The 24,271-nt window shown below is 35.7% G+C and overlaps 1 protein-coding gene across 6 annotated transcripts in view; it reads right to left on the reverse strand.

The window, feature by feature from the left end:
* LOC109092985 (aryl-hydrocarbon receptor nuclear translocator 2) overlaps positions 1–24,271 on the reverse strand; it is a 77,014-nt gene that overhangs the window by 36,438 nt on the left and 16,305 nt on the right. For all 6 annotated transcript variants that reach the window (XR_006155152.1, XR_006155153.1, XM_042727294.1 and 3 more), the window contains 6 exons: positions 23,976–24,189; positions 21,107–21,320; positions 9,934–10,036; positions 7,412–7,477; positions 5,140–5,225; positions 1,125–1,201 (listed from right to left, as the gene is read on the reverse strand). Coding sequence is in view for 4 of the 6 variants with exons in the window: in XM_042727294.1 (XP_042583228.1) it covers positions 1,125–1,201; positions 5,140–5,225; positions 7,412–7,477; positions 9,934–10,036; positions 21,107–21,320; positions 23,976–24,189 (760 nt within the window). In the remaining 2 variants the exon portion in view is untranslated. The remainder of the gene's footprint in view (positions 1–1,124; positions 1,202–5,139; positions 5,226–7,411; positions 7,478–9,933; positions 10,037–21,106; positions 21,321–23,975; positions 24,190–24,271) is intronic.

Below are 24,271 nucleotides of genomic sequence, written 5' to 3' on the forward strand. Positions count from 1 at the left end.
AGGTGTTCAAATTGTTAGAATGTTGCCATGTAGTTGCTAAGGTGTTCTAGTTGTTAGAATGTTGCCATGCGGTTGCTAGGGTGTTCTAGTTGTTAGAATGCTGCCGTGCAGTTACTAGAGTGTTTTTTTAAGTAAAAAATAAAATAAAATAAATAAAGGCTATTTATTAGAATGTTACCATGCGGTTACTAGGGTGTTTTTTGTCGTAAGAATGTTGCCATGTGGTTGCCAAGTTGTTTTAGTTGTTAGAATGTTGCCATGCAGTTGCTAGGTTGTTATAGTTGTTAGAATGTTGCCATGTAGTTGTTAAGGTGTTCTAGTTGTTAGAATGTTGCCATGTAGTTTCTAAGGTGTTCGAATTGTTAGAATGTTGCCATGTAGTTTCTAAGGTGTTCTAGCTGTTAGAATGTTGCCATGTGGTTACTAGGGTGTTTCATTGTTAGAATGTTGCCATGCAGTTACTAGGGTGTTTCACTGTTAGAATATTGCCATGCAGTGGCTAGGGTGTTCTAGTTGTCAGAATGTTGCCATGCGGTTACTAGGGTGTTCTAGTTGTTAGAATGCTGCCATGCAGTTACTAGAGTGTTTCATTGTTAGAATGTTGCCATGCGGTTACTAGGGTGTTTTTCAAATAAAAAAAGATAGTTGGTAGAATGTTGCCACCAGTGTTGGGGGTAACGCATTACAAGTAACGTGAGTTACATAATCAGATTACTTTTTTCAAGTAACTAGTAAAGTAATGCATTACTTTTTAATTTACAAGAAAACATCTGAGTTACTTTTTCAAAAAAATAAACACCAGTTAATTTGTTTTCCCATTTATTGACTGACAAGTCTCCTGTCCCCATATTGGGAGAAATCAGAAGTACAGAGTCGTTGTGTGCGCTGTGTGAACATGATGTTACTGTAGTTCTAGATTAAATGTGAATGTTCATTAATTCATCCCACCCGCATAAACACATAATTCCTATGGTGTTCTGCTTGGTTGCTCAAAAGTTACTATACAGTTGCTATGGTGTTCCAGGGAGTTGCAAGCATGTTGTCATGCAGTTGCTAATTTTGTTGCCATGCAGTTGCTAATTTTGTTGAAATATACAGTAAATCAGAGATCCAGACAGACATACCTGCAGTCTTCCAATTGCAACCAAGCAGTATTTGCTGGTTTGACCTGCTTCCGTGTCTTCATCCGGAATGGTCATGCCTGGAAAAGACACAAGAACAGTCATTTGTCTGAACAGCAGACTGAAAACATGTGGAGATCCTGATGACTAACATCTTTATTCCTACATCATTTTGTAATGGGACACTCTGTTGCAACAGTGCACAAAGACCTGTTTGGGAATCTTTGCGCAAAAACGTGTTTTTGATCGCACTCATAGCTTCTTCTCAATATTTTTGTCCACGTCTCCCTGACTCATCAGGAGTTTGTACATGCATAATGATTTATTTTAGTCATCTAAAACCAGTAGCGAAGCGGTCATTGTTCCTGGAAGTTGTCATGCAGATGGGAATCAGGGCGGAGGAGCGATTCCTGTCCTGGAGTTTGTTTAAGCAGGGACATGAAGCGTTTAATCTCTTTTTAATTACATTAACGATTTCTTGTTGACACACTTCCTTCTTTGCCTTGACCTCATTATGGTTGGTGGCTAAAAAGCTTTTCAGGATACAATGATCTTTGTGAATGACTCAAAGAAGAGAAAAAACAAATGAGAAATAGAAAATAAAAGAAATACTAGACTCTCACAATTTATAAGAACTGCTATGAAAAGCTGTATCCGTTTCCTACAGAATTGTTTTTATTATACATTTTTCATACTAGAATATGTTATTTTCAACTTACTTTATCCTTAAAATATGTTTTACAATACAAAAAAATTGGCTCAACCAATCATGTGAGTGAGGTGTGGGGGCTATTAATTTGCTCAGCCAATAAAGTGCAACATTCATTTTCTCGATAGAAGAATTTATTTTGAACGATAACTTTTAAAAACCGACCTACTCTGATCTCAGACATTGTTAATTGATAGTTTATGCTTTTATTGAAGCCATCAGCAAACATCATTTCAACTTATCTTTTACAGAATCGTGTTTAACAGCTGAATTCCTGAGGGAAAACTACATTACTCATGATTCTGCAGCGATATCTCAACCAATCAAACAACCGTGACAAGCAAAACACGACAAACGAACATTTTTTTCCTGTTCTCTCAAACTACTTATTTTGCATTAACATAAAATATACTGATTCCCTATATATAATCAACATTTTTAAATTAATAGATTTTATATTTTTCCATAATCTATCGATCTCATTCACAATGCTTCATGGGATTGCAGCTCTTTCCCTTCCCTTATGAAAGCTTGTATACAGTCTTGTCTTTTTGTCTGGTTTTTGAATACATTTATAATGTTGCTATTCACCTAGTAAATGGTTGGTTTGGTTCATAACTATGTAACAAAGGTTTTTTATAAAGCTCTATGAGAAAAATAAATGAGAAAAATACACAGAAACAAGGCCGACTTCTCAAGGTTAAACTGATTCAAACCAGTAACCTGTGAGTATTTTTGGCCAATTCATTTAAAGAATCGCTTCAGAAGACTCAACACTTGTTGTTCTGTATATTTGTTTTCATACATACAGCAAATATATGCAGTACAGAATAATATAAATACAGAATAGAGTGACATCTGGTCAATTTATTGTCTCATTGTCATTATTTCAACGTCTGTTCCCACGTTCACACTGCAAACTGTCACCTCAAGTAAAATACAACTCAATTCATCAGCAGGGCATGGCTGTGCAGGGAACACTAGTTCGCAAAACTAATGACTGTTTGCTACAAATAAACAGGAAAGGTATATATATCACTGCATAAATGGCACATTCAGGGGGAAAAAAACTTCTCTGCAAACAGGCTGCATACCACGGACAGATGCAGTAATGCTTTGAATTAATTTACTGCCTTTAATTTGCACAAACTGACATTATACAAGCAGACAGAATTCATTTGGTTGCATATCAAAGTAATAAAGAGCACATAAAGTCTTGTGTTTGTTTTGCAAACGCTATGAAACTGATCAAAAATGCATATCAGGGCCATCTGGTGTGGCCAGAGCGCATCCTAACCGTAAATGCACTGATTACCATTCAGCGTGATGAAAACCCTTACCTTGTGCCATTATGCAACAAATAGGATGTCCAGCATGTGCGATTAATTTGTGCGGCGCACACATATATTGGAGATGTGCTCTGAGGATACCTGGACAACCTCCAGCAGAGATATGAGGCTAAAAGTTCAGGTTTTTGAGTTCAGGGTTGCTTAATTCTCTGTCTATTTCTTCCTTCCTCACTGCACACATGCTGCTGTGCTAATAGGAATCACAGGCCGGGTGGGGGTATCTAGCATGCCGGTGTCATATGGGAGTCATCCAAAACTCCAGACAGTTCTGCAGACTGAAGAATTCTAATGGAATTTATCACCGAATTCCAGAGTTCTGATAGTTCAAGAAGTTCAAACACATGTTCCAAACAACTTGTTCCATTAGGCTTCAGATTGCAAGTTGAAGGTTACGATAAGCAAAACACACCCATAATATTGCTACTCTTTATTTTTACTCAGACACTGAGTAAAAAGATTAAATTAATATTAACAAGTGGATCCTACAAAAAATTAACTGGTTCCTCTGAATCATTTGCATCAGTACATTTTGATGTTTAATGTAAGTTAAAGGGATAATTCACCCAAAAATGAAAACTGTCAATATTTAATCACCGTCATGATGCTCAAGACCCATAAGATGTTGGTAAGTCTTTGAAACACAAATTAAGATTTTAATGAAACCTGAGGTCCAGAATCAACAAGCACAGGACACATGAATGAGCTTCGGTATTTACCATATGTCCTTACTACATAGTGAGTGTTTATACATAAAATCTGTTCATCATATTAAGTGATTGTATCTGTTCACAATACTTGGATTAAACCACTTAATTCATATGGATTTGTTTTATGGTGCCTTTTTAATTTTTTTTTCTCAGATCTTTTATGTTTGGGTGACCTTGACTTTCAAATCCTCAGACATTGAGAATGTCTCAATTTGTGTTTCAAAGGTCAACCAAAATGCAATGTCATTGGAACAACATGAGGGTAAATAAATGATGACAATTTACAGTTTTTGGGTGAACTTCTCTATTTAAGTTACATTTAGCATCGAAACCACATGCAGTGATTCAATGATTCAATGAATCTTTTTTGTAACCAGCTAATTAACATTACTACATTTAATAACATATGTAACATATTAGCATGAACTAAAAACATAAACCTTAATAAACAAAGAATTTGTATAACTAACATTAACAAAGATTATTATATACTGTAACAAATGTGTTGCTTATGGTTTGTTAATACACCGATGTTACTCAATAGCACCTTATTTAGTGCATTGTAAAAAAGATTTTTGAAGTTGCAAATAAAAACAACTATTGTAGTACATTTTACTTTAAATTACTATTTCAGGTTTTCAACTTCAAAATTTCATGTTTAATTCTGTGTTTCTTTGCAATAGTTTTTTATTTTTATTTATTTTACTAGCAATTCCTTAGGGAAAGTTGTTTCTACACCTATTTCCTTTTTTTTACATTTAACATCAAAATGCAGAAATGCAAATGTTACAGTGAATCTTTTTTTGTAAACTCTTTTTGTTACTGGTACACTTCTGTGCATTTGTTTGCATTTAAGGAGATTAAACATTGCGTTAAGTGAGGCTTCATATTGGAAGTCAAAGTTTTATGCTGACCGAAACATTTATAATGCTGCTGCTCCTGATTAAGGCAATAAGTTACATTTAACAACAAAAATCCATGCAGAGTCAGTGAATGGTTTTTGGAAACAGTTAATTTGCATGTACCTTCTGAAAAAACCAATTCAACAGAATGCCCCCCCCCCCCCCCCCCCCCCCCCCCCACCCCCCCCCCCCCCCCCCCCCCCAAAAAAAAATGTTATACTAGCCTTAGATCAACTTATTTACTCACTCCCCAACACTGGTCCACTTCGGAGTATTTGTTTGTATATTTGTTATTTCTCTCTGATACAGTGGCTTTGAACTGACTGTGTCTGAGTGTGTTCGTGTAAGTACCCGCTGGCGGCCAGGCCTTGATGTAGCCGGTACAGTGCACAACGGAGTACTGCGCCTCCCCCTCCTTAGACGGCCCAAGACCATTCCTGTGAACGAAAGAGACACACAAAGAGAATGAAACAAACAAAACATGTCTGGTACTTTAAAGTTGGCATTCGGGTCATATGAGGATTACGTTCTGCAGGATCTGATTTGGAAAGCCGGCACGAACATCAGCAAAAATGTTCCCTTTAGCATTTCCCATCAAAACAAAACAGAAGCACAACAACTTGACTCCATCTGCACACATCAAGATGATTGCAGACCTGCTTGTATTTCAATATCACTACAGTTCAAAAGTTTGGGGTTGGTAAGCTTTAATGCTTTTGAAAGATGTTTCTTCTGCTTATCAATGCTGCATTTATTTGATCAAAATTACAGTAAAAACAGTAATATTGTGAAATATTATTACAAATTCAAAGAACTCTTTTGTATTTAAATATATTTTAAAATGCAATTTATTCCTGAGATGCAAAGATGAATTTTCAGCATCATTACTCATGTTCAGTTAACATTTCTGTGGAGTTTCTTTCCAGATTCTTCAATGAACAGAAAGTTTAAGAGCTTTTATTTGAAACAGAGCTCTTTTGTAACATTATAAATGTCTTTACTGACAGTTTTGATCAAATGAATGTATCCTTGCTGAATAAAAGTTGATTTCTTTCAAAACAATTTTACTGGAAAAAAACTAAAACAAAACAGACTACATTACATTTCAGCTTTGGATTAACTAAATTGTAATTTTTGTTCCAACATTTGCTTTATATTTCTGTTTTAGTAATTAGATAAAAGTATATAACACCAACAAACAGAACTGTTAATTATGACTATTTTATATGTCAAAATGTAATGGATTGTAGCACTTACACATTGAAAAGTATCCTTTTTAACAAAGAAAATTAATAACATGAAGAGCAAAACTACATTTCCAGGAATCTTCACAAATCAAATAAACTTAGTCTGCTGAATTTAAGAGATTTTAGAAAAGCAAGGGGAAACCAAATTTGCACAATATCCTTGGACTCTGAATTTTCTTTCTCATAATGCTCTTCATGCGCTCTGTGCACAATCCCATCCCCTGTCAAATCAGTCAAGATTAGATTTGGATTTTCCATTTATTTTGAGTTAATTAATTTATTTCTGTTTATTTCAGTTTGCAAGCTCAACTGATAGCTATGCCGTGGCATTTAGTTTGCAATCATTCTTTAATTCTTCTTTATGAGCTCAACTGCGTGAGCAACACCAGGTCTTGGGTTCGATTCCCAGGGTAAACACATAAAGATCAAGCACATTCCTTTAATGCACTTAAAGCCATTTTGGATAAAAGGATATACCAGATGGAAATGAAAACCAATATTATTTTGTTTTAGACTTAGTATCCAACAATATCCCTCATCCACATTGGCCCTTCTCACCTCCATGTGTTTTGTGAACTGTACAACAGGCCTTTGTCATTTCTGCATAAACATTTGACACACATGCGCCATTTATCAATCAGACATCTGCAATGTATTTTTCTCACAGATGTTCATGGAAGAGGTAATTCCTGCATTCCAGAGCTGTCAAAACCCGCAAAACACACAGCACTGCAAGTTTGATGCATTGGGTTAAACATCAGGGGTCAAAGGGCAAACTACAGGAGGGATGAACAGGGACACTGGTGTTACATTCTTAAGAACAAATTCTAAGAATTTTCTTTAAGGATACAAAATTCCAAGAAGTCATTCATGTAATGCCAAAAGTCCTAAGCGCCACAAGACAACTAAGATAAGAGATAAGAGTTTATTTAATAAACTGTGTGCTGCTATACTTTCACTGTTTCAAGACTTACCATTATACCATGTTCAAAAACAAAAAAACTGACTCTAAAATGTGAAACATGCAGTTGTTATTTAAGTAATTGTTTATTGTAAAGTAATTCCTAATGTAATCTGATGTATTCAGGTTTATTCAGTCAGATTAAATACTTTTGACTTTGACATTTAGATGTTAGCACATCAAACAGACTTTTAGATGACCTGACAAAACATGTTCACAAGGTATTTTTTGTTTTGTTTGTTTAGTTTCTAACGGTTTTGATTGTAAGTGTACATTACAAAAGAATTAGCAATGCTAAGTCCTACTGCACTAGTTCTGTTTTGAATTACAGGATGTTTGGTTAATAGATAAGGGTTAAATAACTGCAGAATTGGGTGCAAATTTGAAATATGAAAACCGAAAAAATGATTCATACCTGTATCTCTTTCTCATGCTGGACAACCGATTCAGTGAGATATGATCCAGTGGAGCACTGCCACACCTAAAAAAAAAACATTTGAAAACTGTTAAATTCTGTACCATCAATGCATGGCAATGTTTTTCTTCCAAAATTTTGGACTATATAAAGGAATGGCCATAAAAGGCTTTTTCTTCTTCTTCTTCTTTCAGATTGTAAAAATATTGATGTGTCTGTTGCTCCCCCTTCCCTGTTTTGTCTGTTTGAATGGATGCTGTTTTGTTGAATTAAAAAAAAAAAGGTTAAATTCTCACCATAAATGGACAAGACTACCAATACATGTACAGTTTTGTAAAACATTAAAGTTTGGAAACCTCAAATGAATTACATTAGGTTATTTATGATAATTAAATTATTAAAAGAGCAAAGATGATTCAGATTAAATAAAATGTATTTCAAGGGCTGGATTAACTGTTAAATGATGGAGCAAAAATCCACACCACTGACTTTTTTGTTAAACATAAAACTCTGCAAACCTTGACTTTTATGGCACAAATAATCACTTATGTTAAAATTATTAATAATAATAATAATCATTGATTTATTTATATTTAAAGAAAAGACTGACAATTCAAAAATCAATGGCAACCTTTAAACCTCAACAACTTAATTATTTTAAGTTATGGCACACAGTAAATTATCACTTATTTTAATAAAAAAAGATTGTATCATTTTTATGTTGATTACAAAAAACAATCATTTATTAAATTTTTGTGGCACAATCAGCAAAGAAGATTAGGATTTAAATAACATGTGCTCAGAGTCTGCAACTAGAAAATACTAGAAACTAAACAAACAAACAAATCAATAAATAATTGACAATTCAAAATGTTGTCAGTCATTCTGACAGACAAATACAAGAAAACTATTTTTAAAAAATCCAATTTTAAACGTTAACAACTCTATTTATGGCACAAATTAACACTTATTATAATAAAAAAGATTTTATAATTTGTATGTTGATAAAAAAAAACAATAATTGATTACATTTTTGTGGCTTTTGATTCGGATTTAATAATATGTACTCAGAGGCTGCATAGCTAGAAAATATTTAACAATAACTAACTAAAGAAACAAACTAAATAATACATAAATTATATAAATAATTGACCATTTAAAATGTTGTCAGTCATTTTGACAGACAAATACAAGAATACAGTTTTTTTTTTTACAACTAATAATAAAATATATTATAATTATTCATAGCACAAGCACTGATGATATTTAATATTCTAGTTACCATGTTATGACTATATTTAGCTGTTATCATTTGAATCCAGCTAGTAAAGACAGTAAAGACTATACAAGTGACCTGAAATCTCTGACCCTGTTGAGGGGTAAAATAGTTCACATCTGTTCCAACTTGAGCTGTTTATCTCCCAAAATCACTTCCATTCAACCTGGCAAGACAGTCTGTTGTCCCTCGGGTCTTTGTCAAATAGGTTGTCCAGTGTTCATGAATGCAAGGTATGCAAATAAACAGCATGTACCATTTTGGTTCACAACAAGCAAGTAAGCGTCCTTCAGAGTTGAGTCATGATGTCTAATAGTGTTAAAGCACAACTTTTAAGAATGACGCTCATGCTTTTTAGGGGTTCTGTTTATCTCAAGCGTTTAAAGACACACTCAACAGATGCGCTCATCCGCTAGCATGCGGTTTCAATCTGTTCAAGAGCCGCAAATAGAAAACATTAAACATGAACACAGTCGATAACTCTCATATTTATGTGAACACAGAAACATATGCTGCTTAATCATGCATTACGTTGGAATTTGCTCGTCATGGTTTGTGACTTATACTGGCACCGACATTCGAATCAAATTCGGGAAGTGCATGTTTTCATCTGGTGTTAAATATAGACCGAACAACATTTCAAAACAACATTATGAATGAAAACACCTTTTAAACATACTGCAGGAAGGACAGGAATGTTCAGCAACAACAAACATCAAGTTTCTGTTTGCCTCATTGCTAAAAAATCCAATTATTATTGCATTTTGTTGTCTTGAAAGTTCCCACATGTTTTAAAAATCAAACAGTAAAATTATATGGTTATGGTCTGAATAAAAGACGATCAAAAACACAAAAAGGATAAAGAGGGAAATATTTCATAAAAGATCATAATGAAGACTGCAGAGACTCTGATTGACAGGGATTTCTACACTTATAGTTAATAAACATATACGTATGAATTTATTTATAAGTAGTGATAATGTCAGTCAGCTCACCTAAATATGAACCTTTTTAAACATCATACAGTGTAATTAATTTTTTGAGAGTGACATAAGATCTCAAAATCTGATCAAATCCTGAATGGCCTCCATATGCAATGACTACAGTGTGCCAAGATCTAAAAAAAATGGACGTGCTGATGGTTCATGGCTCGTTTTTCTATTGGGAATCGAACTTGCAGCCTTCCATTATCAGTTTTGATGGTTAATCACCACACCTGTGAGCTCACGGAGAGCATGGACTGTACCTCATTCTGCAGATGAAGGAACGTCTGGAGCCCATACACATTCTCATAGAGGACTGCTGTCCTTCCTTCTTCACCGTCCCCGTCTTCAGGTCCAGAATACGCCCTGGACATCAACACACACACACACACACACACACACACACACACACACACACACACACACAGACAAGAAAGAGGAAAGAAGTTCAATTAGGAATTGGGCTTTTAAGTTATTTGTGTAGAGTACTCTAACAAAATTCCTTATATGACATTTAAAGCCGACATAACACACACAGTTTCTGCCAATCTCATGTTAATCTTGAGTACCTAAAGAGTAGTATAGCATCCTTCATATCAGATTTAGAAAAGACAGCTACAGCTTTACCCTTCTCTCCGAAAACAGTCGTGCTGCTGGAGACGTGCCGTGGACGGAGCTATAGGGATCGTCTGACATTGATATAAATAAAACAGGGACTAAAACTTTACTGACTTCAAATAACTATAGCTTCATTATAGGATTTTTTTTGTTTGTTTTTGAAAAAAAAAATGCTCTTATGCAGTAAAAACAGTAATATTGCAAAATACTATTGTATTTTGTAAATGTATTCAAGGGCTGCATTAACGGCAGGGCAGGGCAGGGCAGGGCAGGGCAGGGCAGGGCAGGAAAGGAAAGGAAAGGAAAGGAAAGTTGTGAATTAACGGCAGGAAAAGGAAAGGAAAAGGGAAAAGGAAAGAAGAGGAAAGGAAAGGAAAGGAAAGGAAAGGAAAGGAAAATATGATATTTGTTAAACATTAAACTTTGGAAACCTTCTGGCACAAATGATCACTTGGGTTGATTTAAAAATTGTATTATTACAATATGAGAATAAGTTTAAAAGAGCAAAGATTCAGATAAAATAATATACACATGTATTTAATTATGTATTTATTTTTAAAGAATAATATTTTTGTTTTTTAAAAAAAGACTGACAACACAAATTTTTGGTAAACTTTTAACTTTGGAAATCTCAACATTTAACTATTGTAAAAATATTTCATAATTTTTATGTTGATGATGAAAAGATGAAATATTCAAATGTTTTTGTTTTTTTTCCTGTGATGCAAAGCTAAATTTTCAGCAGCCATTTCTCCAGTCTTTGCATGATCCTTCAGAAATCATTACACTACACTACACCAATACATTAAGAGAGAAAACTTTTAATTTTTATATTTTACAAAATCACTTTAAAATTATATATAGGCTACATATCTTGAACGGGAATGTTTCAATGTCTCATTGCTCACAGCGAGTGTCATGGCAGACTCACAAATCCACTGTAACTTTTAAAATAATACTGTTTTTGTGTCACGAAACATAGTTTTAAGAGTTTTTTTGTTTGTTTGTTTGTTTTTAGGTGAGAATGTAGTCATTTAGACTTCAAACATGCGGTCTGTTAATAACAATAACTCCTATTTGAAAATTAGCTTGAACTTTTTTGGAGATGTGGGCTCCAAGACATCAACGGCCATTCATCGCTCATTAACCCGCCAAGAACAGCCTTACCTCAGCCAGATCTTCTGCAATTTATACCTATGACTAAATCACAGCCATGCTGACATAGAGCAATATCAAACGGCTTCACTTGTTTACAAGAGACTTGGTAGTAAAGAGTTAACCAAATGTTTTTGAAAACTATTTCCATAACCTTTGGATGCACCAGGTATTAAGCTATTACCTCATATCACCTCAACCTCATATATCCACAGCAGCACCCAATGCATTCATTTGACTAGATTTATGGGAGTGATTTAGCATGGCTTATTTTATCGTGTCTTTGCCTGCTGTAGACAACAAATGTGCATTGTCTAAATTGTGTTTTCACTAGTATAGTCGATTACTCATACACATCTCTAATTTGAATCATGACCATAATGGCCTTAAGTTACAAAATGCATTTCTGAAATGCCGCAGTAACCGTTTGCAGAAGTACCTTTCAGGGGCCATTCAATCCTAATAAATCCCATAACAAACAATAAGCGTGCCCACAAACACATACAGATGCACAGTAAACGTTATGACCATCTCGCTCACCGCTACAACATCTGCTCGATTACAAGGCACAGAAGACCGGCTAAAATAATCCAATCACAAGCATTTTAAAGTTGTTTTTCCCCACCCAGCACAGCAAGAATAAAGGAGGAAGAGGACAAAAACATTTATTGGCTTAACAAAATGCCCACAACAATAGTAAAATAGTGAGATATACTTCTCAGAGTACTGATACTTATAGGACAAAAGCTTGGGATTATTGAAGCCTTAAATTATTTCCATAAATTAGCTGACATGCCTTTCAGCCGAGAAGTCGTCATCTCCGAACTAATCTGGTGACAGCTGCTAAAGCCATGAGCAGATCTAATTGTTGAGTAGTCTTTCCACTCTGAAGGACAGACGCCAAGAACGTTGGAAGCATTTAAAAGCTATTAATACTCCTTCTCGAAGACGGATAACAACACGACCGCTCAAGAACATCAAGAAAGAGGCCCTTGGTACTTGTTGTTCAACAAACAATTGGGTGAAAAACCATATGGAGATGATAAACGAAGCCTGACTATGATTGTAAATCATCCAGATGGCGACCCACTGCCCTACCAACAACCCCATAACACCGAAAAGGTCTGTCGTGCTGTAATATAGGCCCTTCAACAAGGCATAACCTTGCAGGAATTGGAAAATTATTTTAACCACAAAAAGGTTTTTCGAGGCCAATATAATAACAGTTTAGTGATGGCAAATTAGACCGGAATTTTTCCAGACTTCAGCCGCAATCACCTTCTAAAATGACTCTGACCTCTCGGCCTCCCCAACGCTCAACTTTTTTTGACTTTCTGACTTCTTCCAGCAGTCAAACAGAATTTTGTGTATCTTTGAGGCGATGTAGCATGACATGAAATTGTGATAAAGCGCCAAAACTCAGATGGGTAGATGGAAACAGATGCTTCCAAAAATAAGGGCAGCAATAAACCAATAACCATTTGCAATATGCAACAGATTTCATCTTTCTAATTCAATTGAAAGTGACGTGACATACAGCCAAGTATGGTGACCCATACTCAGAATTCGTGCTCTGCATTTAACCCATCCAAAGTGCACACACACACAGCAGTGAACACACACACTCCGTGAACACACACCCGGAGCAGTGTGCAGCCATTTATGCTGCGGCGTCCGGGGAGCAGTTGGGGGTTTGGTGCCTTGCTCAAGGGCACCTCAGTCGTGGTATTGCCGGCCTGAGACTCGAACTCACAACCTTAGGGTTAGGAGTCAAACTCTCTAACCATTAGGCCACGACTTCCCCAGGTTTGAACTTGGTGGAGGACAAAAAAAAGCCACTGACCAGTTGCATGGGAACTCTTTTTTGATCGCATATCAATCTTCTTGCTTGCACTGGTATGAAAAATTGCTAGTCATCTATGGATGATAGTTTGCTGTTTTGAAGACCTGTGTGGGTTTGGATGACCGTTCCTCAGCCTCCTGCTTCCCAAAGCAGAGCTCAGCAGGTGGGGTTTGCTTTGGACAACTTTCCCTGGATGATTCCGCAAAGGAGAACTTTGGTTGATCTTTCAAGGAGTCCAACAACCAGGCATGGGAACATCACCTCCTGACAAGCACGTTTTCTCCAACTTCAACTCCATGAGCACCTGAAGGGGATCTAAGGACAACGCTTGGAGGAATGAAGAAATTTTTGCCAGAACTCCCAGATTGATCCAAGAACCGCAAGGACATCCAAGCAAAATCCCAAAGTCCTCTGAAAAGAAAAAGGCACAGTGTGGAATCTGGGTAAAGGCCCGCTGCGCCGCACATATATGCCCCGTTCTGCCACACAGACTCTATTGTTTCTCCTCTGTGGTGGGCAAGTGTATAATTATTATTATAAAAAATGAACAAAGCAACAAAAATGGCAAATATCCCAGGCAACCAACCCCAGCCAAGTTAAATATTTAGGCGGCAGTTGCCATCGATAAGACCATCATAGATGGAAGGACAAACAGAGAGTGTTGCCAGAGGAATAATCATTGTCCTTCAAGGATGAATATGAATAAAAAATAAAGTCTGTAATGAGAACTCTATCTTAATCAGTGAAGTATGTTTATAAAAATAAACTCTGGAAAAATGGGTCAGTTTACTACAGAATGCTCTTCTGAGTTGAAGTCCCATTTAGGTACTCCATGTTTAATTTGCACACAGAATTTCAGGTCGGATGTCGCATGAATCTATAACCTTAAGAAAAAACATATATGGTTAGTATTTCATTTATATTCACCTCTTACTTTGATGCATTCAGCAGAAACTTTCATTCAAAGCTGATATTTATTTGATCACGCCATGCATTCCTTTGGAATCATCCCCAAACTATTGGCAAACACTTGCACCATGCTTTACAAACAATAATACATATATTATTATTATTCAAATCACCAGTGTTCTCATATATCTTAGCTCATTGTCCTAAGATCAGTCATTCGTTTTCATTTCATGCTACAGCTCGTAGCTCACAAAACTTGTAAACTAGTTTAGATACGTAGGCTACGGGCAACAAAATCTAATTTGTGCATTCTTTGCATGTTTCAATAATAATTGATGAGAAAATATTTCATTTTGTCACCATGAAGATGAATTGCATTGCAAAAATTCTGATAGTTCAACAGAATTTTTCACTCTTGGCATTATGTGCATAACTAATGTTATGTAAAAATGGCTCTAAATGGCAGAAATGCCCTCCGTGGGCCATTCATTATGCTTTATAATACACATTAGGATTAGTTTTATGTGCCAGTGAAACATGGTAACCAGGGAATCTAAAATGCATTACAATACTTTCCTATTCATAGTTACAGCTTTAAAGATTATAATGCATTAAGATCAACACTTAATCTGATGTCTCATGTGTTTTGCAATTCAGAACACTCTTTAAAAGCATAACCATCGATGGGTTATATGATTACAAAACAATGCAGCACAATGTGTTGTATATAAAAATCACAGTGCATAAAGCATACTATTATGATGCATTGCAAATGCAGGCTTCGAGTGAAATGTTTCCATATATACGATTATGTATATGAGACAAGAACAGATCGTCCAGTTGTACACAGGTGTGTTGTATTGTGTGGTCTGATGGATGGTGTGCGAGATCTCACTGATGTCTCCAGCCATCATTTCCCACTTCAGGGAAACACACACACACACAAAGCAGCCCAAATCACTCTTAATCAATTATGTATGCAGAGCCAACCCTTAACATTCCAGCACAGAGAACACATTAGCGGAGGAGAGTTTGAGGAGACATGGAAAATATCCCCCTTGGCCGCTTCATTTGATCGCTTTATCACTAAAACATATTAGGTTATCAAAACCTCATCAAGAGCGCCATATTTTACCCACAATATTTTATCTGGACCTTCTGCAAGGATGGAATTCTTTCTAAACTTGTGAGTTTCTTAGATTGGAAAGGAAATTCCTTACTGCCCTTTTCTAAAGAATTTTTATATGATATAAAGTTGGATCTGAGATCCCTAGTGGAAATGCCTCAATTTGGTGCAGTTTTGTCATTACAAATTACACTACTGTTCAAAAGTCTGATTTTTTTTAAGAAATAATACTTTTATTCAGCAAGGATGCATTAAATTGATTAAAAGTGTCAGTGACTTTTGAACTCTCTATTCATCAAAGAATCCTAAAAAAAGGTCACATTTAGAGTTGCAACATTATTTGTTATTCAGACATTTAAAGTATCAGTTGTATGTGTGTGACCCACATTTGGTTTTAGACTATTACAAATGTATACAACTGGCCACAATGAAATCCTATATCTCTGAAAATGAACCACAAAGGGCCTTAAAAATTAGGATGCTAAAAGAAAAGTTTGTTAAAAACCAGGATATTAAGATCTTTTTTAATCCTTATTGAGGTACAAGCAGGCAAACTTTGGGGAAAAAAAACACAAGAAGTACCTTTTCCATTTTTGAACTGTCGCCATTGGCACAGAACACAACAAAGATTGCTAGTCAACAGATTTTACTAAAAGACCCACCAATCTCTGTGTAAAAATAACATAATGATTCTGCCATCTTTCTAAAGTCCATTTCCTTTCTGTAATTAATAGTAAAAAATTTGGCTCTACAAAATAGTTGATTACTCAGCATTTACACATCCATGGCATTTCATATTTTGCGTTTATTCTTTATGCAGTTCTTTCACTAGAATCATTTATTTATATATTTTAATTTTTTACATTTAAAATTTATTTTATTTGTCATTTTTTACCTCTTGTTGAGTTTACATGCAATGACTGAACAGTTATTTTAAATGGAAAAAATGTATTAATATTACTGTTCTTCCTATTTGATCAAATAAATGCAGCCTTGGTGAGCGTTAAATACTTCTTTCATTAACAACTGCTTACAAGTTTAAATCAAAGAAAATAAATTAAACCCCAGATGTGGTCTCACATTTCTGGACCCCACTAAATATGAGCATAGTCATTTTCAAATTACAATCAAACACATTGGTGTGTTTCATGTCACAGCCAAACCACTGGATGCTAGATGTGCTGAATAAAATTACACAACTGAATCCTACCGAGATGAATACAGCTGCCTCTTTGCATATAAAGCGAACTCCGTGAGTCCTGACAGCGCTCATATTACTGTGGCGGATAACAGCAGGCACTTTGACCCCGCGTCTCATTTAAATGTGGCCCGAGCCACATCGACGACTGGTCTTCTCAAAATAATCATCATATCACGAGAGGTTGACAAAATGAACTGTGACAATGCACTGCTCGCGCCTTGTCTGACTGTAAAGATGGTTTATTATGTGGGTGGATATTCTCATACGGCTCACTGAAACTTTTTAATAAAAGGAAATCAGACAAGAACGACAAAAGGGCTGCCAGAGACCACACTGGATCATTCCAGCTATCGCTATAATTAAATTATACAGTCATTGCATGCTTGAGGGGTCAGCATTTCACTGTAATTATCATATACCAAAACCAAAAACTAGTTTTTAATATAAAACTTGGCTTGAAACACACATTTTCTTCAGTATTTTATGTGTACAGTATGCAAATGGTGTGCAAATTTATGAATGCATAAACTATACTACAAAGCACACTCTAGTTTATTTCCATTGCCGTGATGCAAAAAATCTAAAATAATTTTCACTCATTTGATCTCTACAAATATTCAACTTATATCCCATGCTTTTTAAATGTATTTATTTTTAAAAAAAAAATTTAAATGTTTTTTTTTTTTTAAATATATAAATAAATTATATATGAAAATATACTGTATATAATAAATAAATCTCCTAACTACAATATTAAAACTGAAATAAAAATACAAATACAAATAATAGAAAAAAATCTAAGTATTCAATCAAGGAATGTGTGAACGGATTAAATTCATTACTTGAATGCAATGCAAATTTGGATAGAAAGTTGTTTTGGTCTGCCAAATGTATTAACAAAAAAAAAAAAAATGCTTAAAATGTGTCCTTGATATACAAACTGAATTAGAACTAACAAAGCCATTGCAGAAACTTGAAAATACTATTTAAAAAAAAAAAAAAAGAAAAGGCAAAACTACAATAACCTTGCCACTGCATAACTGAAGGAATATCTGACAGATTATGTGTTCAAAATTACATGACTCCTTCAAAATATTCAGCTGCATTTCAGTAAGGACAAGATGGAAAGATTGGCTTCAGGAAAAAAGGTTTATTTTAGGTTTTTATATTTATATATATATATATATATATATATATATATATATATATATATATATATATATATATATATATATATATATATATATATATATAAAGGTATTTTTTTTTTTTTTTTTTGTGGTCTCTGTATCTGAGGTGAATAATTCATCCTGTGGTTTACTTCAAAACATTGCGGTGTCCACAAGCAGAGAAAAGAGGCTGTGTTTTTGGTATGCGTCTAGCGTCCTCTAGTGGACAAACAAACAGTGAAACATTTATTGTGGGCAAGTTCAAATTATTTAGAGCATTTGAGGACACATGCATGATTCAGGAAGCATGTATTTGTATTGCACAGTCGTGAAGCAGTTGAACTCCCTATAATATGCAAAGACCATTTGAAAGTAACTTGCTTTAAAGGTGCTGCAAGCAATTTTTGAGAAATACCATGCATTAAATGCCAATCTATCTGACAGATATCACTGAAATGGGTGTCTTGAGAAATCAAACCAGTCTCTGTGACAGCACTAGCCTCAGTAAACAGCAAAAAGAGTCTCATGAGTGCTACACCCAATCAAAAACACTCTTTGTTTCAGAATAAATCTGCATATCTTCAACTGCAATTAGAGGAATAGTTTGCACAAAAATGACAATTTGCTGAAAACGCACTCATTCTCAGGCCATCCAAGATGTAGATGAGTGTTTCTTCATCAGATTTGGAGAAATGTAGCATTACATCACTTGCTCACCAGTGGATCCTCTGCAGTGAATGAGTGCCGCCAGGATGAGAGTCCAAACAGATGATAAAAACATCACTATAATCAACAAATTATCTCCTAAATGTTCATTTAAAAAAGAAATCATCAAGGACTTCAAACAAGCCCTCTATCCATAATATTGCTTTCTCCAGTCAGAATCAGGAGAGCACTGTTTACAAGCAAAAGCAATCAATATGTGGGTGGATTTTGATGGACTTTTTCACTGGAAAAATTGTTATGGATTATGGACTCATTTTTGGCCAAAATGTTATATGGAATAGTCCATCTGCCATCAGTGGTTCAACCGTAACGTTATGAAGCGACGACAATACTTTCTGTACGCGAATAAATCAAAAATAATGATTTATCGTACAGAAAGTATTGTCGTCCTTTCATAACGTTACGGTTGAACCACTGATGGCAGATGGACTATTCTGACGATGCTTTTCGTACTTTCCTGGACCTTGACAGTGTATTTTACTTGGCAGTCTATGGGACAGTCTCAAGCCACAAGGAATGACATGAAGGTAAGTGATTAATGACAACATTTTCATTTTGGGGTGGAGTATTCCTTTAATTGATGTACTGGAGTGGTGTGGATTACTTGTGGATTATTGTGATGTTTTTATCAGCTGTTTTTACACTTATTCTGACGGCACCCATTCACTGCAGAGGATCCATTGGTGAGCAAGTGATGTAATGCTACATTTCTACAATTCTGTTCTGATGAAGAAACAAACTCATCAACATCTAGACTATATTTTCTACAAATTTCCATTTCTGGGTGAACAACTGCTTTAAGATGAATGGGAATGCTGATGGATAGCTTTTTCCAGGATTTATACAACTCCTTGTGTGGTTGAAAATATGGAAACAGTTCAAAAGTAACAAATGATGTAGTAGAAAAACAAATACCTAAAACTTATGCATCAGCCCCAAAAATGTGATGGTCACTTCAATAAAATCAGTCCATTTTAAGCACTCTTTTTCATCTTGTTTTTTCATTGGTGTAATAACGACAAAAAAAAATACTGCTCTTTGTCAAAGTTTGTTAAACATCATCAGGATCTTGCATGAACAATGTACAAATAAAATTAAAGTTTCTGAAGCACAAACAAAGCTTTATGTCTGCAGAAAAAAAAAAATCAGTGCATACCAACACCAAAACCTCACTGGAATGTGGGGTTTAACAGAGAGGGAATATATACTTCACATAGCAAACATCTCCACAGAACCACTGAATTCTGCCAGCAAATTCAGCAGAAACAAAACATCTGTCTGTGATCAAAATCCCTAAACAGATGATGGATCATGCAACAGGAGTCAGGACAATGATATTTAACATGAACAGAGTGAGTTTCCATGTCTGAGAGGGCCAGAATGAAATCCTGACCTCTGATGACATCGAAACAAGCCATTCAAGCAAAGCAAAACCTATATAAAGGGATCATCTTTACTTGAACATTACAGTGCAACATCTGTATATGATCCTGCCTCAATACTGACTTAAATGTCTATCACATATTTATGTCCATGGAATCTTTTGACACTAAACTAAGCTGAGGATACTGATCATGTCAGCACTTGTTTTTGCTCTATTCTCAAAACAACAACAACAAAAAACTTTTGCAATCATGTTCCCACAGAAAGTTCATTAGCTCGATTTTCAACTCTTTGTTCAAACTTTGAATGCAAATTGTAATAAACAAGCAGTTGGTTTGAAAACCTCACTGCTGATTAAAGTTACCGCTGACTCGCTCTCGCCTCAAATACTAATGAGGCATCTGCACGCGTATGAATGTTCCCTGCAGAGAAATATTCAAGAGAACACATTCAGCACTTGTGTTGTGTATAGCACTTTCCCTTGAAGTCCACTTTAAATGCTTCTTGCACCAAAAATAATTTTAAAAGCCCTTCAGTTCACTGTTATCCTAGTGTGTTTTTGCTACCTTAACTCATGAGCATCACTCTGAATGCTTGACCTTGTTCCTTCATACTGCATGAAGAAATTCATACTTATATTTAACAAGGATATTTAAAACGGATCAAAAATGACAGGAAAGGGATTTATAAAGTAACAAAAAATTTCCATTGCAAATAAATGCTGACCTTTTGAACGTCCTATTCATCAAAGAACCCTGAAAAAAAGTGCATCAGTGTTTCCACAAAAATATGAATCATCAGCACAAATGTATTCAACATTGATATAATAAGAAATGTTTCTAATCAGCATATTAGAATGATTTCTGAAGGATCATGTGACACTGAAGACTGGAGAAATGATGATGAACATTCAGCTTTGCATCACAGGAAGAAATTAATTTTTAAAAACAGTTACAGTATTTGAAATTGTAATTCACAATATGTCCTTTTTTACTTTATAGTATACTTATAGTATAGCATTTTTAATATTATACTTACTGACATTTTGATTATAAAGTCCCATTATGGCACAAATTCACAATACACGTTGTAAGCCCCAAAAATATTAATCACCATGAGTTCAACCAGGCTGAGATGGAAATGTGTTGGATCAGCTCTTCCAAACTGCTGAGTCTAACTTAAAGTCTAATGCTTGACATTTATCGTATCCATTGTCCAGCGGTAAGCACATGTTGCACTACTACACCGAAGCCCATTAATTCCCTGTTCCCCAGTGATCCATCAGTAATGAGTGTCTGTCTCTCACCTGTCATCGAGTTCTCAGATGTGCTCAGCTGTTCCCTCAGTTTGTCCACATCATCCGGATGGACCTGCTCAAAGAGCGTGCTGCCAAACCACTCGGACTGCGGATGGTTCAGAACGGGAGTGACAGAATCAGACACATAGATAACGCGACCCGTCTCAGCCGCCACCACAAACAGAAAGCCATCAGCCGCCTCCAGAATCAAGTGCTTCAGTTCCTGTGACAGCAAAGGAGGTGCTTCAAATGATTTTTAAAGAATTTTCAAGTGATATTTAGAAAGTCAGACTTTTCCATATTTTCTGTGCATTTTGTTAGACATTTATTAATATTTGACTATGGTATGTTACATATGGCATATTTACCCTGTAAAGCCTGACAAAAGTCCGAAAAAACCTAATTTGGTTTGCATTGAACAGTTCATGTCAAAATACAAACCAAAAAGTTTGTGTGTTTTTTCTTGCGCATCATATTTGCAACATCAGCCTTTTATAGCTCATAGAGTACAACCCCAATTCCAGAGAAGTTGGGACATTTTGTAAAATGCAATAAAATCAAGAATCTGTGATTTGTTCATTCTCTTTAACTTTTATCGAATTGATAAAAGTTCAAGGAAAAGATTTCCAAAGTTTTCACTGATCAACGTATAAACCCGATTCCAAAAAAGTTGGGACACTGTACAAATTGTGAATAAAAACAGAATGCAATGATGTGGAAGTTTCAAATTTCAATATTTTATTCAGAATACAACATAGATGACATATCAAATGTTTAAACTGAGAAAATGTATCATTTTAAGGAAAAATAAGTTGATTTTAAATTTCATGGCATCAACACATCTCAAAAAAGTTAGGACAAGGCCATGTTTACCACTGTGTGGCATCCCCTCTTCTTTTTATAACAGTCTGCAAACGTCTGGGGACTGAAGAGACAAGTTGCTCAAGTTTAGGAATAGGAATGTTGTCCCATTCTTGTCTAATACAGGCTTCTAGTTGCTCAACTGTCTTAGGTCTTCTTTGTCGCATCTTCCTCATTATGATGAGCCAAATGCTTTCTATGGGTGAAAGATCTGGACTGCAGGCTGGCCATTTCAGTACCCGGATCCTTCTTCTACGCAGCCATGATGTTGTAATTGCTGCAGTATGTAGTCTGGCATTGTTATGTTGGAAAATGCAAGGTCTTCCCTGAAAGAGACAACATCTGGATGGGAGCATATGTTGTTCTAGAACTTGGATATACCTTTCAGCATTGATGGTGCCTTTCCAGATGTGTAAGCTGCCCATGCCACACGCACTCATGCAACCCAGTACCATCAGAGATGCAGGCTTCTGAACTGAGCGCTGATAACAACTTGGGTTGTCCTTGTCCTCTTTAGTCCGGATGACATGGTGTCCCAGTTTTCCAAAAAGAACTTCAAATTTTGATTCGTCTGACCACAGAACAGTTTTCCACAGTCCATTTTAAATGAGCCTTGGCTCAGAGAAAACGCCTGCGCTTCTGGATCATGTTTAGATATGGCTTATTTTTTGACCTATAGAGTTTTAGCCGGCAACGGCGAATGGCACGGTGGATTGTTTTCACTGACAATGTTTTCTGGAAGTATTCCTGAGCCCATGTTGTGATTTTCATTACAGTAGCATTCCTGTATGTGATGCAGTGCCATCTAAGGGCCCCGAAGATCACGGGCATCCAGTATGGTTTTCCGGCCTTGACCCTTATGCACAGAGATTGTTCCAGATTCTCTGAATCTTTGGATGATGTTATGCACTGTAGATGATGATAACTTCAAACTCTTTGCAATTTTTCTCTGAGAAACTCCTTTCTGATATTGCTCAACTATTTTTTGCTGGCAGCATTGGGGGAATTGGTGATCCTCTGCCCATCTTGACTTCTGAGAGACACTGCCACTCTGAGAGGCTCTTTTTATACCCAATCATGTTGCCAATTAACCTAATAAGTTACAAAATGGTCCTCCAGCTGTTCCTTATATGTACATTTAACTTTTCAGGCCTCTTATTGCTACCTGTCCCAACTTTTTTGGAATGTGTCGCTCTCATGAAATCCAAAATGAGCCAATATTTGGCATGACATTTCAAAATGTCTCACTTTCAACATTTGATATGTTATCTATATTCTATTGTGAATAAAATAAAAAAGTTTATGAGATTTGTAAATTATTCCATTCCTTTTTTACTCACAATTTGTACAGTGTCCCGACTTTTTTGGAATCGGGTTTGTAGATGTATTTTGTAAATATGAACAAATTTTGATCTCTGGAACTGGGGTTGTATGGTATAGTGAGAATATGGAGCTCATACTCATACAACATGAACAAAAAACTATTAAATTCTATTCTAAACGGAGCAAAAAGTATGCATATGAATGTCAGTCTATGTCTCCCAAAATATGTCTTGATATTTAAATGCTTGGTTTTATGATCAAAGCGCTGTAGTTTTAAAACGTATTATGCAATGCAATACAATGATTATTGTCAAAAGCCTGATGATCATATTTTAACATGATTATTCTATTAAATGATAATAACCTAAATCTTGAAATATTGCTAACAATATAAAAGTTATTCTTGTGTTCACGTTATAAAGATCAGTAAAGATTACACAGCAAGAAGACACACTAAACAAGCTGAAAGTGGACATTTTTACAATTATACTACAACACTCGCTAAAAGAGAATAAAGTATCAATCGGATGACAGAAGGCATGGAACAGATTGTGTGTTTTGATCATTAAGAGGCCTCAGAAAATCGCATATCAAGAATAATACGGTAGACTTTATAGGGTGAATAAATGGCAATGTATGATTTTGCTGAGTGCATCACTGATATAGTGAACGTTTCAGGCGAGCGATTTCTCACCTGTTCAGTCAGGAACGAAGGTTTGTAAGCGCCGTCAGTTGATGTGTTCCCCGTTCCCCTCATGGACTTCATGTGTGAGACGGCCATGCGCAGGATGGTGAGTTTGTCTGGTTTCCTGGCTAGCGCGCTGCAGGTGGGCACCATGTCCGACAGCTCTGTGATGTACTGGGTCATCTTATTACGCCGGCGACGCTCAATCTCACTGTGGTTCTCTCTGGATGAAGAGAGGAACAATACTGCCATCATAAGCATGTAGTGAGAGATGCACAGCACTTTTACAACTACAGGTCGTGGAT

Source organism: Cyprinus carpio, chromosome B7, assembly GCF_018340385.1.
Source record: "Cyprinus carpio isolate SPL01 chromosome B7, ASM1834038v1, whole genome shotgun sequence".
NCBI classification, from domain to species: domain Eukaryota; kingdom Metazoa; phylum Chordata; class Actinopteri; order Cypriniformes; family Cyprinidae; genus Cyprinus; species Cyprinus carpio.